Consider the following 18,978-nt stretch of genomic DNA (forward strand, 5'->3'; position numbering starts at 1 on the left):
TTCCTTTCAAAATCATGGTCATATAGCTTCCTGAGGCAGTGTTGAGTGGAACTGGAACATAGAAACCAATTATCACAATTGAACAAGGTTTGATGGTACCTGACAAGACTACGGGGTGGATTTTATATGGAGACAGAATCCCTGTTCTCTATCCCCAACCGAAAATTTGGTTGCCTGCTGACTCAGAAGCTGACTGCCCTGCAGCAGTCATGCTGGGAGCAGCCTTAATCGAGTCAGGGTGAGACTTTCGCCCCCATCTGAGAGGAAATCCTGCTCTAGAGAGCTGCCGGTCAATCTGATTTGGCTGACAGCTCTGTAGTCCCAGCAACACTAGGATTGAGCTGCAGCCACTGCTGGGGTGACAGGGAGTTCCTAAGGAAGAAAAGTCATGGAACCCGGACTCAGAGCTAAGTCCAGTATTTTGGACAGTCCTGGCTGGGAGACCTCAGGGAACAGGTTAGGGAGGCCAGGGTGGGGGTGGTGGGGTTGCCTCTGATGGGCTCAGGGAAGCTCCCAAAGGAGGCACCCTCCCCTTCTTTCGCGACAGTAGCCCATGCAGTGAAAGCTATCAGGCTACCCACCTTCCCTGCTGCACTTAAAATAGCAGCAGAGATGGAATGAGGCCCTTAAATGATCATTGAGAAGACTGCCTGACGCCTTCCCCAGCCATCATAATGTGAAAGGTCTGGGTGGGCAGGAAGGCGGTGGGATGGCCACCCGTTTTATTTTACAAGGCTCTCCCCAGCTTCAAATACACCCACCTGGGGTCAGTAAAATCTAGCCATGCATCTCAGCAAGAACATCCACCGTCTTCTGGGTAGGATGGATCCTTAATATCTGCAGGTTTATTGCCCAACTGTTGACATTTTTACTAAGCCAACTGCTTTCCTTTGTGTGAAGTACTAAGCCCGGGAACAGAACAGGGAAGAATTATGAAAATGTTATAAAATAATACATTAACATTTTTAAGCAGTTGTTTAATAACATTCTTACAACTCCACTAACAGGTAACAGATAATCGATAGATTATGCCTCACTACAGAAAATATATATTAATGGAAAGCGCACAGTGAAGAATCAATGGATCAGATAACAGTTCTGCAGTCCTACCACATCCAGTCGTGAATGATGGTGGCCAATTAAACTAACTGGAGGAGGAGATGGCTCGAAAACATCCACATCCTCAATGATGGGGAGCCCAGCATGCCAGTGCAAAAGGCAAGGCCGAAGCATTTGCAACCAACTTCAGCCAGAGGTGCCAAGTGGATGGTTCATATCGGCTTCGTCCTGAAGTTCCCACCATCATAGATGCCAGTCTTCAGTCAAGTCCATGTGGAGCCAAGAAACGGCTGAAGGCACTGGATACAACAAAAGTTATGAGCCCTGACAACATGCAGCTGCAGAACTGAAGACTTGTGCTCTAGGACTAGCACACCCTTGGCCAAGGTTTCAATGACAGCTACAACACCGATATCTATCCAACAATGTGGAAAATTGCCCAGGCACATCCTGTCCACAAAACGCAAGGCAAAACTAATTCGGCCAATTACTGTCCATTCGGTCTAATCTAATTCATCAACAAAGTGATGTAAAGCTTCATCAACAGTGCTATCAAGCAGCACTTACTCAACAATAACCTGCTCACCGATGCATGGTTTGCGTTCCACCAGGACTGCTCTGTCCCAGGCCTCTTTATAGCCTTGATCCAAACATGGATGAAAGAACTAATTGCAGAAATGAGGTGAGAGTGACTGCCCTTAACATCAAGGCAACATTTCGGCGAATGTGGCATTCACTGAGCCCTGGTAAAGTTGAAGTCAATGGGAATCTCTCCACTTGTTGGAGTCATACCTAACACAAAGGAAGAAGATTGTAGTGGTTGGAAGCCAATCATCTCAGTCCCAGTACTTAGTTGCAAGAGCTTCTCAGGTTAGTGTCCTAGGCATGGATGAGGGTTTCAGCAGTAGCTGAGCAGGGGCAGGGGCTCAATCGAGTGATGTTAGAGAAGTGGAAATAGGGCTTCTTGATGACAGAATAAATATGTGGTCAGAAACTTGGTTCTGAATGGTCTGTTCAGCCTCAGGCAGTTGCCCGGGTGAAGGATGGAGTCAACAGCTAGGGAACAGAGTTTGTGGCGATGAGACAAAGGCTTCCTATTTCCCAATATTTAGCTAGTGTAAATTGCTGCTCATCCTGAACTGGATGTCAAAAATATGTGACAAATTAAAGGCAGTGGAGGAGTCGACAAAAGTGATGGTAAGGTAGAGTTGAGTGTCATCAATGTACATGTGGAACCTAACATTGTGATTAAGGATGAAGTTGCTGAGGGGCAACATGTGGTTGAGAAATAGGAGGGGACCATGTATAGATGCTTGGGGGCTCCAGAGGCATTGGTGCAGCAATGTAAACAGAAGTCATTTCTAACCATAGATTCACTTGTCCTCCTTATATTTGTGCAATGAAAACTACTTAACAGTTGTGCTAAGGCTCAGACATTTTTCTTAAAAACATGGATATTCTTGTGCAATACTTTCCTAGCCACCATTATAAAACTGTGAGACCTACTTATATTGTACTCAAAAAAAATAGGACTTTTTTAACTCTGGGTTCAAAACGGAGAATCAATTGTTCAGTTTAAAGGCAGGAATCAATCTATATAAAGAAATTTCAATTTTAAAGAACACAGAACCTTTGCAACCAATTATTTTCAAACAGTTTATTAAAGGAAAGGTGAAGCATCAGCTTTAAAATGTACAAAAAGAAATTTTATACTGAAAATGTACAATTTACAGTATTACTAGTAAAACCAATCAAGGTAACACTCAAAATATAAAACTTATTAACTTCAAACTCAATTTCAAGCCCAGCGTGGAGGTATCCAGACATGAAACCATCGTTTCACATTCTGCTACAATACTGCCGAAGGAGTCAGATTTAAATAGTTGACTGCACAGCGTAAGTTGATGCAGAGATGATTCTAACCATGCAGTACCTATCATCGCGCCACTCAATCCACAGAACTATTTTCAGATCATTGACAATTTAGCCTGAAAACTGTACAAAACTAACCAATATCGCATATTTTCACAACTGCTTAATAGCAATACCAAAAAGTCAAGACCTTTAAAATCAGATTTTCTGTTCAGCTAAGTTAGTTACTGGTAGATTAGTAAATGATTCGTATGACCTTAAAATTTAAAGTCTAAAGTTATAACTACTTTCAAAATGTGAGCAAAAGTTAAAACTTATAATGCAATATTCTTTCCATTTACTACAGTAGCTTTCAAATATTTTGTGCGAACAATTTCACATATTTTTTGATTAGCTTTTGTTCTGTGAAATTTCAGGTGGCAAATTGTCAATTTCTACATTGGAAACTGTCCACTGAACAGTTAAATTAAGATGGTTAAAATGTTAAAATTGTTGTTTACAAAATTAATTTGTTTCTGACATTACCTTAAAAATATGACTAGATGGAAAAATGGCATTAAAAGAACATTTCAATACTGCAGGTAACTAATCAGAAGCAAGACAGATGGAACACACATTCTAGCACATTGGGCTAATCCTCCATTTAGTCAATTACTGAACTCTGTTTTGTATAAAATTAACATTATCTGTAAAAGTACATTTAAACAATTGAGAAAGTCAAAAGTGGGCATTGCTTACTACTGTATAGAGTAAATCTGGAATCGAGGGCAACTGCACACCAAAATTTAACTATGAAATGTGCTCTTGACCTAATTTTTAGACTTTTGGGAGTGTACAGCATTGATTTATACAACCTGGTTTTATTAAAATGTACTGTATTGTGAAATGTCATCTAATAACAAACACCTCTCAACCAACTGAATTTTAGGAAGCTATCCCAAGCTTCTAAATTTCACCTGGTGAGTTCTGAGCATTAAAACTAAAAGCAAAATGCACAGGACTAATGATAAAAGTGTACATCTCAACTCTCTTGCTGAAGTCAAACTTAAAGCAGCTAATGAGTAGTCTTCACAGTAAATAAGGCAGCTTTTATTATGAAAGGAAGTAGCTTGCTGTAGACATACGAATAAGACCTTAGTAATAAAAAGAAAAGAAATCTCTGGATTACTCTGTTACCTGTGATTTGCGGCAGCAATATTTCACATTTCTAAAAAGCCCCCGCAGAACCTACTACCCATTTATACATGTACTGTATATAAGTTTTTGCAATTGATTTCCAGTTACCCACCCCACCCCTCAATAAAATAAATGCGTACCACAAAGAAACCAAACTCCAGTGTGAGAAAATCGCTTTGCACCTAACCTAGTTTTTCAGCATCGCTGCCTTCTGAAAAATTTATAAGCTTGAATTAAAAAACATAACATAAACTGCTGATCTCAAAAGTTCTTTATATTAAACTGTACAGCAGAAAAAAATTACAAAAACTCAGGGAACTCATCTGTACTTTTGGTGTCATCTGCTGTATGTGCCACCCTATCTTTTTAAATATGCCTTCATGATTTTAATACAATTTACTCTTGGTTGATATATATATTTTTAAAAAATCCTACTGTAGCACTTCTCAGTAGTGCTACAGTCCGTGCGCCAGATCAATTTTGGGGGAGGGGGTAATTCTTCCCATGAAGATGCCACGTTTTTCGGTCCATAAGAAAATCTGTTTCAGTAACAGACCATTATAGTGCTTCCTCCTTCAGGCTTCCCCATTTATCATAATCAAATCTTCATCAAGTTTATCCTTTGATAAAAAATAAATCAGATCTTGAGTATGTAAAATTTAGTTTAAAAGTTGCTGTCACAGTATTTAGATCTTGGATTCTCTTTAGACGATGGAGTTCTTAAAAATATAAAACTTCCAGCAGTGTCTCAGAACATAGGCATCCCAAAGCCCTAAAGGGAAAAAAAATAAAAAAATCCATCTTCAGACTGGTGGGAGGAAATAAATCTAAGCAGCACAAAACATTTTCAAATATATCAATTCAAAACATTTGATGTAATAATCCATGTACAAATATGTGGTAATACAAAAACTGAATTTACAAATGCATTGGTATAAATTACAACATTTAATACAGAATGGATGATAAACATTCTGAGCAGGATAACTAACTGCACCCCCAATTCTGGTTAGTGTTAATCTTGAGCATATAAATTAAACAGGTTAGAAATTTAAATTTGATCCACTATAATAGCTCCACATTTAGAAATCTTCACGATACACAACAGAGCAGTATATAAAGGTGTTTAAAGTTTATATAAGAAAGAAGCTCCACATTTGAAAAAGTACATTTAAGAGTGCATAGAAGTTTTTTTTACAGAATAGACTACCAGAAGAATAAATAAGGATGGGAAATTTTAAGATTTCTACTTTTAAAAAAGTACACAGTGAACACAAAATTAACTGTGTCAATGATTTACATAAGTGGTATCAAAATCAACTTGTAATAGACACGCGAGGGAGGAATTATGATTTATATCATACTTAAATAAAATATACAAAACATAATGATTCCAAGATGCTTGGCTATGGGAAGGTGAAGTTGTGGCATTTCCAAACCCAGGGAAGAGGAGGGGGAAGGGCCACAAAGTCCAGATTCACAGAGCCATGTTCCCTAGGATTTTTACAATATACACTTAAATGATGTACAGTATTAGTCAAGAAAACAGTTCATCATTCACATTAATATATTAACATTACAACAGGAAATGTTAAAGGAAAATATTACAAAAAAAGCCTCTCTCTTCACTGATGCACCGTTAGATAACTGCAGCTGTAAATATTAATTCTATGAGGATGGCAGTTGCATTTCACCACCAAATTTGGAAAAAATGAAATTTTTGTTCTAGTTGAGAAGCAGAGTGAATAAAAAAATCCTGAGATCTTTAACCTTTTCCAATTGTATTATATATTCAGGTTTTTTGTGGTGGTTATCAATATTTTGACAGCTACATGGGCATGAATACTTAAAAGCTTAATTTATCATGGTTATTAGGGGATGTATCATAGACTGAAGTATTCCTTGATACACACCGAATCATCTTCCATTATGGCAGTGGAGTCGAAAAAATCTGGTCTGAGTTCAGCACGTTCACGTCTGTTTCGTGATGGAGGCTGTAAAAAAAAAGTTCACATAATTATTGTAACCACTGTTGAAACATTCTGCTGTCAAAATCTATGAGCACAGACAAGATGTCGCTTCCAAATCAAAAATGTAAACACAAGTAGAGGCAAATCACTTCAGTTGTAACGAGAGAATATAAACTGAGCACATTTGGGAAGTGTAATGGCAAACTCTGATCCTGAGGCTTACAGGCACTTTTGACCACTAGGAACAATTAACTGATGATTACTATATCCTATAAATCAAAATAATTAGAGTTTGATTAGAAATAAATTAGAACATTAGATTTTGCTGAGCGCAGGATCCACTGTTTGGTTTTGCCACCTTCACAGATAACAAACTTATTTCTATCGATAAGGTCATCCACATAAATTTTTTTTAAAAATTCATTCACGGAATGTGGGCTTTGCTGGCTGGGCCAGCATTTATTGTCCATCCCTAATTGCCCTCGAGAAGGTGGTGGTGAGCTGCCTTCTTGAACTGCTCCAGTCCATGCGGTGCAGGTGCACCCACAGTGCTGTTAGGGAGTTCCAGGATTTTGACCCAGCGACAGTGAAGGAACGATGATATATTTCCAAGTCAGGATGGTGAGTGACTTGGAGGGGAACTTCCAGGTGGTGGTGTTTCCATTTATCTGCTGCCCTTGTCCTTCTACATGGTAGTGGTCATGGGTTTGGAAGATGCTGTCGAAGGAGCCTTGGTGAATTCCTGTTTTGCATCTTGTCGATGGTACACACTGCTGCTACTGTGCGTCAGTGGTGGAGGGAGTAAATGTTTGGGGACGGGGTGCCAATCAAGCAGGCTGCTTTGTCCTGGATGGTGTCAAGCTTCTTGAGTGTTGTGGGAGCTGGACTCATCCAGGCAAGTAGGGAATATTCCATCACACTCCTGACTTGTGTCGTATAGATGGTGGACAGGCTTTGGGGAGTCAGGAGGTGGGTTACTTGTCATACGATTCCTAGCCTCTGATCTGCTTATGTAGTCACAGTATTTATATGGCTAGTCCAGTTCAGCTTATGATCAATGGTAACTCTCCAGGATGTTGATAGTGGGGAATTCAGTGATGGTAAGGCCATTGAATATCAAGGGGCGATGGTTGGATTCTCTCTTGTTGGAGATGGCATTGCCTGACACTTGTGTGGCACGAATGTTACTTGCCACTTGTCAGCTCAAGCCTGGATACTGTCCAGGTCTTGCTGCATTTGGACATGGACTGCTTCAGTATCTGAGTCATGAATGGCGCTGAACATTGTATAATCATCAGCAAATATTCCCGCTTCTGACTTTATGATGGAAGGAAGGTCATTGGTGAAGCAGCTGAAGACGGTTGAGCCGAGGACACTACCCTGCGGAGATATCCTGGAACTGAGATGACTGACCTCCAACAACTACAACTATCGTCTTTTGTCATAGGTATGACTCCAACCAGCGGTGAGTTTCCCCGATTCCCATTGACTCCAATTTTGCTAGGGCTCCTTGGTGCCACTTTCGGTCAAATGCAGCCTTGATGTCAATGGCAGTCACTCTCACCTCACCTCGAGAGTTCAGTTCTTATGTCCATGTTTGAACCAGGGCTGTAATGAGGTCAGGAGCTGAGTGGCCCTGGCGGAACCCAAATTGGGCGTTAGTGAGAAGGTTATTGCTAAACAAGTGCTGCTTGATAGCACTGTTGATGACCCCTTCCATTACTTTACTGATGATGGAGAGTAGACTGATGGGGCAGTAAGTGGCCGGGTTGAATCTACCCTGCTTTTTGTGTCAAGGACATACCTGGGCAATTTTCCACATAACCGGGTAGATGTCAGTGTTGTAGCTGTACTGGAACAGCTTGGCTAGGGGCACAGCAAGTTCTGGAGCACAAGTCTTCAGTACTATTGCCAGAATATTGTCAGGGCCCATAGCCTTCAACCGTTTCTTGATATCACGAGGAGTGAATCGAATTGGCTGAAGACTGGCATCTGTGATGCTGGGGACCTCCAGAGGAGGCCGAGATGGATCATCCACTCGGGACTTCTGGCTGAAGATTGTAGCAAATGCTTCAGCCTTATCTTTTGCACTGATGTGCTGGGTTCCTCCATCATTGAGGATGGGGATATCTGTGGAGCCTCCTCCTCCAGTGAGTTGTTTAACTGTCCACCACCATTCACGACTGGATGTGGCAGGATTGCAGAGCTTAGACCTGATCTGTTGGTTGTGTGATCGCTTAGCTGTGTCTATCACTTGCTGCTTATGCTGGTTGGCAAGCAAGTAGTCCTGTGTTATAGCTTCACCAGGTTGACACCTCATTTTTTGGTATGCCTGGTGCTGCTCCTGGCATGCCCTCCTGCACTCCTTATTGAACCAGGGTTGATCCCTTGGCTTGATGGTAATAGCAGAGTGGATATGCCAGGTCATGAGGTTACAGATTGTGGTTGTATACAATTCTGGTGCAGCTGATGATGGCCCACAGTGCCTCATGGATGCCCAGTCTTGAGTTGCTAGATCTGTTCAAAATCTATTCCATTTAGCACGGTGGTAGTGCCACACAACACAACACAATTCTCAATGTGAAGGCAGCACTTTGTCTCCACAATGAATGTGTGGTGGTCACTCCTACTGATACTGTCATGGATAGATGCATCTTCGGTAGGCAGGTTGGTGAGGATCAGATCAAATGTGTTTTTCCCTCTTGTTGGTTCCCTCACCACCTGCCGCAGACTCAGTCTAGCAGCTATGTCAATTAGGACTCGGCCAGCTCGGTCAGTAGTGGTATGACTGAGCACTCTTGGTGATGGACATTGAAGTACCCCACCCAGACATTCTATGCCGTTGCCACCCTCAGTGCTTCCTCCAAGTGGTGTTCAACATGAAGGAGCACTGATTCAGCAGCTCAGGGAGGGTGGTACGTGGTAATCAGCAGGAGGTTTCCTTGCCCATGTTTGACCTGATGCCATGAAGCTTCCTAGGGTCTGGAGTCAATGTTGAGGACTCCCAGGGCAACTCCCTCCCAACTGTATACCACTGTGCCACCAACTCTGCTGGGCCTGTCAAGCTGGTGGGACAGTACATACCCAAGGGTGGTGATGGTGGTGTCAGGGACATTATCTGTAAGGTATGATTCCGTGAGGATGACTATGTCAGGCTGTTGCTTGACTAATCTGAGACAGCTCTCCCAATATTGGCACTAGCCCCCAGATATTAGCAGAATCAACAGGGCTGAGATTACCATTGTTGTTTCTGGTGCCTAAGTCAATTCCTTTTTTGTGACTTTGTAGCGGTTCGATACAACTGAGTGGTTTGCTAGGCCATTTCAGAGGACATTTTTAAGAGTCAACCACATTGCTGTGGGTCTGGAGTCACATGTAAGCCAGACCAGATGAGGACGGCAGATTTCTTTCCCTAAAGGACATTAGTGAACCAGATGGGTTTTTACAATAATCGATAATGGTTTCATTATCCAACGACAATACCACTACGTCATCACCTCCTCCGTAGAAAGCAACAGGAAAATTTTCTGGCATGGCAGCTATTCAGCTGATTCCACTTTGCGGTTTAATAAAATAATACTAATCGATCTTGATGCATTAAAATAGAATAAAATTTGGGCAATGCGCAAGCTTCAGAGCTACAATTAATTATGAAGCAGGACAAATCATAGTTCCAATGCCATGTATGGCTTTCTTATAACAAAAACATATTTTCATCTCCAAGACTGACAAGCATATTGATGCAACAATCCACCATATATTCAATGAAATAGTTTTGAAATCATTTTTGGCCACCCCAGTGAACTGCCAGTTATATTTCCCTGGTTACCAATACATTTCAGTGAACTCAGTGTGATAGTGCATCATTAATTAAATATAAATCTCTCAAAGTCTCTAATTCTAATGAATCTTTGAGTTGAACTTCGCACTGGTGCAAGCTGAAATTCCTACTTAGCTGATCATAAAAATTAAGACACGGAATCACTTTTAAAGAATAAATCAATTAATGCTTTTATAATTTGGCATTTAACATATATAGTTATATTTATAAGCAGTCAATATAGATGCTGTGCAAACAAAAAGCTCAGTAACAAAGAAGTCAAAACAGTGATTCTGTGATATGACATCTCTTTCACTTGCATTAAAAGCAAACTATAAGATACTCCTCACAAGGTGACTTATGGGTTTCTTGGGTTCCTCAATAAAATTTTCAAATGGACTATTCCCAAAAGAATATTGCCTGATATTAGATGCATGCACATTTTTAATATATAAATGACCACTGACCAGATCAATAACCATAGTGTCTTCAAATTCTTCATTCATATCCTCCAACTGACCCCTCGATGACATCATTACATCTTCAAATATTGGTTCAGCATCATCCTCCATTAAACTGTGGCTGCGGCTGTAGAGGCAGGGCAAGATTAAATACCTGAATTAAGAAGCTAGAGTGGCAGGCTATATCCAACCATTCCCTTTTAGATTCAATGAGAATAGCGCTAGGTTTCTTTTAAAAAAGGGTTACTTCCAGCAAAAATCCAAAGCTTGGTATCATCTTAGTGCCCCTATTCTATGAAAGGACCGGAATACATACATATGATTCTATGAGCCTTGCAACTGATTGTAAATAACTCTATAAAGGATTTTTGTAGGGGTAATTAAACATCATTCCTTGCACTTATCCCACAAATGCCTGTTTTGAAGTAACAGGCAGCCTCAGGTCCTGAACCCTTGTGACTTCTGGTACTGCATTCCTTATCTCAATATTTGCTTTAGTCTATAGCTGGAATTACAATAATACTGTTGCATGCACCTTCAAGCTGCAACAGAAAGGGATTAACCCGATCTTACTTCAAACCAGAATTTCATTAAAAATAACTTCACCAGTTCAAATGTAAGAAAAATACATCAATTAATGTCAGATACGACCAGAATTCATCTGGCATCGTGGCATCACCTTTGGCATCAATCACAGTACCTCAACATGGCAACCAAATTTCATTAATAAACAGTCTATGAACTTACACTGATTGCCTTACACCACCTCTCGCTTTCATGTAGTTCATGGCCACTCTGTCTTTTCGGTGTGCCTCCTCCAGCTTGTGCTGACCCAACCAAGGCATTTGCATTTGAGGGCTAAACAGAAAAGTGCTTCAGTTTAAAAAAAAATGACATTTTATTCCAAATTGGTAAGATTCTATACAGAAGGAGAATCTCTCAAGCCATTTAGATGGATCGAAAAACAAGGAAGTCAAGCTGGTCCACTCAGCATTGTACTTTCCCCTTGGGTGTTCACTGCTGCTAATGAATGACCAATTTGGTCATAAGTAAAGCTCACTTACTGCTGAACAAAATCAGATTCAGAGCCCCGTTCAGATTCCTGATCTTCTATGTTGTGTTCTGCTGGTTGTCGAGGATTTTCCCGCATAACTGTGGAAGTCAACTGTGGAGGATGCAGGACTCCTGGAGTCTGAACAGTGTCATTCCTGTTCATCCATGAATTGTCCACATTCTCTTCTACAAAACCAAGCAGAAGAACATATTGCCATAAAGAAATAACATTATGGTTTCTCCTGTAATCTGTTTTTGAATGGTCCACTTCTGAATTAATACTGTGGAGACCAACTTGGAGTGAAAATTCAACACCGCGCCATGGGAACAAATCTTTGAGTATGGAATGACTGAAGGATTTTTATTGAAGTCGAATATCTCTAAAAACATCATTCTGAAGAAAAGGTATTAGAGGTGCTGTGTTGGCATTGTTAATTTTCTCCTAAGGTTGGTGTAGAGTTCCACAGGTGCCCTTTAATACTTCAGCCCAAGGCCCTCTCTAAGTGAGCTAACAGAGGCAATCCAACCATGCAAATGCAGAAAGGCGGAGGTGGGGGGTTGGTGAAATCAGAGTTGAATTTGATCATGTCCTCGGTTATAAATACGAAGTTTAAGTTTGTTATGTTTTAGAATTGTCGGTTTAAGTTGAAATGGAGTGAAGGGGGTCATGTGACCTGCTCTGAATCCTGTTTGACAACAAGCCTGTCTTGATGGGGGCAGTGAGGCCCAGATTGATTTATTGGGAAGAAGGTGCAAGATGTTCCGATCTGTAAACAATGACCAAAAGAGCAGCTGCGCTGACAGTGGATACACATTTAGTCCCCAAGTCTCACAGCTGGTATTTGGAATGTCAGGCTTTATAAATGTAACCATTTAAACTGTCTATTTAATTTTTTGAGATGAAATGGAATTGGTGGCTGAGAAGATAGTTAATTAGCATTTCCACCTGGCTAGAAGGACAATGTGAGACACACTACCATGTGGGATGGGCTTTAGGAGAAAATATTCCATAACAAGCTATCGTAGGATCAGGGTGCAGATTTTCCTAAGATATCACTGAACTGCACAGACAAATTCGGTCTGCAGTAATCTGACAGTGCGAGAGAGCTCGAGAGAGCGCGAGTATGAGAGACAGGGCAAGAGCGAGAGAGGAAGAGAGAGAGACAGAGCAAGCGAGGGTACGAGAGCGAGACAGAGAGCGCATGGGGAGGAGGGCAGGCAGGGTAGAGAGCGGGCACGGAGGGGACAGATGTGGTGGCCAGTGGGTGCAGGGTGGGCAGAAGGGGAAGTTGAAGGGGGAAGAGGGTGGTCAGAAGGGGGTCAGAAGGTGGGGCGGTGGGGCAGAGGGAAAGGGAAAGCGGGGGCTGAGAGGAAGGAGGATGGGGAAAAGATGGGGGAGAGGGAGTGGAGGGGAAGAGGCAGGGGGGTGGGAGGACGGAAGGAGAGGGAGAGGCAGGGGCGGGACGGAGAGTCAGGGGAGGGGGAGACGAAGGGTTGTAGGGAGGGGAAGGTGGGGAGAGACAGGGGAGGGGGGAGAGAGAGACGGGGGGGGGGGGGAGAGAGACAGGGGAGGGGGGGAGAGAGAGACAGGGGAGGGGGGGGAGAGAGACAGGGGAGGGGGGGGAGAGAGACAGGGGAGTGGGGGGAGAGAGACAGGGGAGGGGGGGGAGAGAGACAGGGGAGGGGGGAGCGAGAGACAGGGGAGGGGGGAGCGAGAGTCAGGGGAGGGGGGAGCGAGAGTCAGGGGAGGGGGGAGCGAGAGACAGGGGAGGGGGGAGCGAGAGACAGGGGAGGGGGGAGCGAGAGACAGGGGAGGGGGGAGCGAGAGACAGGGGAGGGGGGAGCGAGAGACAGGGGAGGGGGGAGCGAGAGACAGGGGAGGGGGGAGCGAGAGACAGGGGAGGGGGGAGCGAGAGACAGGGGAGGGGGGAGCAAGAGACAGGGGGGGGGGAGGGAGGGAGAGAGACAGGGGAGGGGGGTGGAGAGAGACAGGGGAGGCGGGGGAGAGAGACAGTGGAGGGGGGGGAGAGAGACAGGGGAGGGGGGGAAGAGAGACAGGGGAGGGGGGGAAGAGAGACAGGGGAGGGGGGGGAGAGAGACAGGGGAGGGGGGGGAGAGAGACAGGGGAGGGGGGGGAGAGAGACAGGGGAGGGGTGGGGGGGAGAGAGACAGGGGAGGGGTGGGGGGGAGAGAGACAGGGGAGGTGGGGGGGAGAGAGACAGGGGAGGGGGGGAGAGAGACAGGGGAGGGGGGGGGGAGAGAAGAGAGACAGGGGAGGGGGGGGGGAGAAGAGAGACAGGGGAGGGGGGAGAGAGAGAGACAGGAGAGGGGGGAGAGAGAGAGAGAGACAGGGGAGGGGGGAGAGAGAGAGACAGGGGAGGGGGGAGAGAGAGACAGGGGAGGGGGGAGAGACACAGGGGAGGGGGGGAGAGACACAGGGGAGGGGGGGGAGAGACACAGGGGAGGGGGGGGAGAGACACAGGGGAGGGGGGGGGAGAGACACAGGGGAGGGGGGGAGAGACACAGGGGAGGGGGGAGAGACACAGGGGAGGTGGGGGAGACACAGCGGAGGGGGGAAGAGACACAGGGGAGGGAGGAGAGACACAGGGGAGGGGGGGGAGGGAGATGGGAGAGAGAGACAGGGGAGGTGGGTGAGAGAGACAGGGGAGGTGGGGGGAGAGACAGGGGAGGTGGGGGGAGAGAGAGGGGAGGTGAGTAAGAGAGGGAGGGGGAGAGGTGAGGGGTGGTGAAGGAGGGGAAGGGGTGAGATGAGCGGAGGAGGAGAGAGGGATGAGAGAGGGAGGGGAGGAGAGGAGGGGAGGGGGAAGCAGGGAGACTCAAGAGAGAGAACATAGTTTTGGCTAGGAGGAGGAAATTTCCAACGTAACCCCCTCTGTGAAAGTCAGTTCAGGGATCAGTAGTTATCCAGCTGGAAAATGAAAATGGAAACAAGCCATCGGCAGCTGAAAATAGTTTTGGACTGGTTCCTACTGAATAAAGTCTCCACTTAAGGGACAGAGTAAAGTATAACCATGAATGGGGGGCTTTTGCTTGTTTTAAGTTAAATGTCAGATCTTTTCTGTACTTTATTTGCCTACAAAAATAGCCCTTAGTCATTAAGTAAAAACAGCAAGTGCTCTAAGTACTCAGCAGGCCTAGCAACATCTGTGGAGAGAGAAACAGAGTTACGTTTTAGTCAAACATAACTGCTTCTCTCTCTCCACATATGCTACCAGACCTCCTGAGTGTTTCCAGCATTTTTTGTTTTTATAAAGATGTTGCACCTTTATTTATTTAGTGGGGCTAAAGATGTGCCCTACACAGCTGAATTTCCAAATCCAAATTACGGCAAGAATTATTGGCAGAGGCAAAAGTCCGAAATCCCTAAAGTAAGGTAAATAAAACTAGATACAATATTCCAACAATGACCTGACCAATGATTTCTTTAGGTTTAGCATTATCTTTTTGTTTTTGTATCATTATTTAGAAAATCCAGGATCTCATGTTTTTTCTACATGTTGATCAAACTTGCTTCCCATTTTTAAAGATTCGTGTATCCAAAGTGTCTCTGCTCCTCTATCCCTTTTAATGTTTTACCATTTAGTTTATGATCTCTCATTCTCCACCTTCAAAGGTGTATAGCCTCATATTTGCAGGCATTAACATTTTTTTCAACTCAAACTACAAACACGTCCTCTGAAGTTGCATTGTCCTCTTTAATCATGCTGTGTCTTTTTTGGATCATCTGTTAATTTTGATATTGTGCCTTCTATACTCAAGTCCAGATAATGTGTGTGCAGCAATGACTCTTGATAGGCAGCACTGTTTCTATCCTTCAAAAGTCTAAAAAAAAAATCCATTAACTAGTTACTTTTTTTTTTGTCTTTCAGCCAATTTCTTACCCATGTTACCATATTCCCTTTAGAACTGGGCCATCTTAACGATATTCTTGTGCAGCATCTTATTTAACACCTTCTGAAAACCCATTTTACACAGCACCAATTGGTTTCTTATGTCAATGTACTGATAATTCCTCAAAATAGTATTAAATTTGTGAGACATGACTCTGCAATCTACATATCATAGTTTAAAAATACTGCTCTAAATAATTTTTAAGAACAGATATGATTCACAATGATGCCACACAACAGTTCAGGGAAAGTCCAAATACAAAGCCAAAATTGGAAAACGTGTTTACAAAATATACACAAATAGTCTTGTTTAGCATTTGTCAATTTTTTGCTCATAGGTAGCCCTAATGGGAGTATTGGAGCTTGGCCCATCAACAGTGCGCTATATACACGGATTAAAAAGCATTGTGATGTAGGCAAAGGCAGCATTGTAAAGCTACTTTCTCAGCTAAGCAGAGATTAGAATAAAGAAATAATCGTAGAATACAATTAAGTGAATTTCCTCAATAATTGGACTAAGAGTCCCAATGCTAAACAGTTTTGTTACTTGCCTTCTGTCCGCCTCTTGTTAAGTGGTGGACGCCCTTTCTTACTGCGTATTGAGGAAGCTTTACTACTGCTGCCTCCACTGATCACCGACATCCTATCATCCTCCCCACCAGTAAGCAACGAGTTGCGATAGGAGATCAGGGGCAGCCAGATATCCTCTCTTCGCTCCATCATCTGCTCTGACATGAATTTCTCCAGGTATGCATGACTAAAGAAAACACAATATAATAACTGAGCACACAATTAAAAAAGGACAACACAGGTAAAATACTATTTCTGACAATATTACACATGGACACACAGAGGCACACTGAGAATACATTTTCTTTTAATTTGTTCTTTATGAAGACCCTGGTCTATTCCATTCAATAAACTCTGGACTCTCTGATCTCCACATAGATTCTGGACTAGTCACAAGCCTACTGGTCAACCATTCCTCCCATCTGTTCAAATCATTTCCTTTGTACCTGGGACGTCAATGCTGCTGTTCCATGTTTACATTTTAAATATGAATACTACAGAATAGCTAAGAATATGTAATCCCCTGTACAATTTAGAGAAAAAAAAAGTAATAATTTTATTTGTAATAATGCACTTGTGGTATCTTGGTTTCTTAAACATTTTTATTCTTAAAAAATGCAATTTAAAAAAAGACGACAAAAACAAGGACTAAATTCAAGTTATTTATGGAACTAATTTAGAAATGTATTTATCAATATTTTACTTACACAGTTTTTTTGTCCTGTCGCAGAAGTTTAGATGAGAATTCACCAAGAATCTCAAGGAAGGCAAGATTTGGTGGAGGGTACTCTGGTCCATTTGGGTTTGGATATTTAAAAGCAAATTCTATACCATCCCTGTAGTAATTGATAAATACTAAAGTCAGGTCTCATAATTCAAGCAAATCATCAATATATGACAAACTGTTCAAGGACATTTCTGCTCGCCACCAAATGCCCAGTTTGCAAAATATACAGAGTACATTTCAGGGAAAAACGTTCAAAGAAACTACACCCTAAATGTGAAATTCTTAACAGAGTGGAGAGGAGTGTTTTAGGAGTGCAGGTTGACAGATTTTTAAATGTGACAGTCCAGGTAGAAAAGAACATTAAAAAAGTCAAGTGACATTCTGGATTTTATATACAGGGGAAGTGAATATAAAAAGGAAGTGATGTTGAATTTTCACAATACTTATGTCATGGTTGTGTATCATATACCCCATTATAAGAAAGATATCACAGCATGTAACCTGAACAGGGAAGTTCACCAGAATTATACTAGGAATGAGAAGTTATGGTTGTGAATGAAGACTCAAAAACGGGCTTACAGGGGGGAATCTAATGAAGATGTTCAGAATTATGAAAGATTCTAAAATGATAATACAGTGCAAGACTGTTTTCATCACTTGGCAAATCAGAACGAAGGAGTGCAGATTTCAGATTATCAGACATAACACTAAACCTGCTACAAATAGCAATGGAAATATCACCATCTGGCAGTGCTTTTGTGAAGTATGATCTTGATATTGCATAACTTATAATATTGTGCTGCTACTCACTTGTGTAAGGTAGCAACAGCTTCTCTTGTCTTGATCTGATCCAGACCAAAAGTGAGGGCAAACCGACGAGCAAGCTCTTTAATACCACTGACATGGGCTGATGACCTGTCAAGATTAGGACCTTGCTCTTGTACAAGCTCATTGAAGAGCTAAAACAAAATAAGTGGAAGTTAGCATTTCACTTAACTCAATTTTGCTTAAAAATAAGTTGCTGTTTGTAGTTGAACATCAAAAATTTCTCACCTGCTGTAAACTGAGAATAAGTGTCTTGGCACATTGAATTTTGTCGATTTGTCTGGTTTTACTCAACGTCTCCTTTATGATGTCACCGTAGTCATTGTAATACTGTTTTAAAAAGTGACATAAAACATGACAACATGCTGCCTTCTTGGATATAGTCCTTTTACTATTATTTCTTTTCTAGGATATATATAATTTTCAAAATTTCAATAGACACAAAACTTACTTCTCACCAGCAGCACATAGACTAATATTGCATTATCTAGTGGAGCTGACTGTTAATTCAACATGCACAGTATAAGTTATACAAGTTAGCCTTAAAAAGAAAAAAATCAGTGGCTCCCCGGTAGTTTACTTGGTAAAGGCACAGTCCAGTAAGAAACTTAACCATATGGACTAAGTGGTCACAAGTTCTATTCTTGATTTGTGTTGAGTTAGTTGATCTCAAGCAGTGTGACAACTGGCTGCAATTCTCTTGAGCTTGAGGGGAAAGACTCAGGGTTCATGTTCCTGACTGCTATCCAACGAGTTCTGCTAGGACATGCACATAGGCGATGAGAAGTTAGGTCAGGATCAGGAATGACTGTAACGCCATTACAGTCGAAGGTTCTGCCGACATTCATTGCTTAGAATCGCACAAGAAAAATGGTGTTTGGACAAGGCATAGGAAAACATCCATTGCCTCGGAACCATACCCAAGGAAAAATGAATGCCTACAAGAAATAAAAGGGGGTAAAGAAGCATATTCTTCACAGTTTTGCATGCAGTGAAGCTAAAAAGAAAATTACCAGTAAGTTAAATTCATTTGATCTACAATGCACTTTGGGAAAAAAACAATTTTCTATTCTCTAAAATTACCTTCATATAGTGCTTGAAAATGTCTGCAGCAGCATTCATATCCACAACATCATAAATTATAAGTTTGCAAAAGCCTGCCAGGAGATTTCTTCTTTTATGGAGGGCCTCAATCTTATTGGCTTCATCCTCCTCATCTCCTTCTGTGCATGAGAAAGAAAAATATAATTACAATTTACATTATATTAAAATGGCAGCCTCATACTAGAAGAGAAGGAGCCATCTACTACAACCATATGGTTAACTATATAGCCCTATTGTTTTTTTCAAATTAAAACTTTAACTCACTTGAAATCTACTGCAACACTTCCACTGTTTGTTGATGCAGGCTATTTTTAAGTGTCATCTATGTTATGTGGTCCATATTGATCAGCGTTGTTCACAAAAATAAATATCCTGGCACCCATGAATAACATCATAATCTAGATACTGCTAGGCTGAGTGCAATAAATTA

At 42.2% G+C, this 18,978-nt stretch overlaps 1 protein-coding gene across 1 annotated transcript in view; it reads right to left on the bottom strand.

Annotated features, from left to right (window-relative positions):
- Window positions 1-2,701: 2,701 nt before the first annotated feature.
- Window positions 2,702-18,978, bottom strand: part of stag1a (STAG1 cohesin complex component a) — a 233,123-nt gene continuing 216,846 nt past the window's right edge. The window contains exons 25-34 of the mRNA XM_078563607.1: window positions 18,528-18,667; window positions 17,673-17,774; window positions 17,430-17,578; window positions 16,600-16,728; window positions 15,874-16,079; window positions 11,423-11,597; window positions 11,106-11,216; window positions 10,365-10,485; window positions 6,021-6,101; window positions 2,702-4,879 (exon numbers count right to left, since the gene is read on the bottom strand). Coding sequence (XP_078419733.1) covers window positions 4,856-4,879; window positions 6,021-6,101; window positions 10,365-10,485; window positions 11,106-11,216; window positions 11,423-11,597; window positions 15,874-16,079; window positions 16,600-16,728; window positions 17,430-17,578; window positions 17,673-17,774; window positions 18,528-18,667 — 1,238 coding nt within the window. The 3' untranslated portion in view covers window positions 2,702-4,855. The remainder of the gene's footprint in view (window positions 4,880-6,020; window positions 6,102-10,364; window positions 10,486-11,105; window positions 11,217-11,422; window positions 11,598-15,873; window positions 16,080-16,599; window positions 16,729-17,429; window positions 17,579-17,672; window positions 17,775-18,527; window positions 18,668-18,978) is intronic.

This window comes from Cetorhinus maximus, chromosome 19 (genome assembly GCF_964194155.1).
Source record: "Cetorhinus maximus chromosome 19, sCetMax3.hap1.1, whole genome shotgun sequence".
Taxonomy (NCBI): domain Eukaryota; kingdom Metazoa; phylum Chordata; class Chondrichthyes; order Lamniformes; family Cetorhinidae; genus Cetorhinus; species Cetorhinus maximus.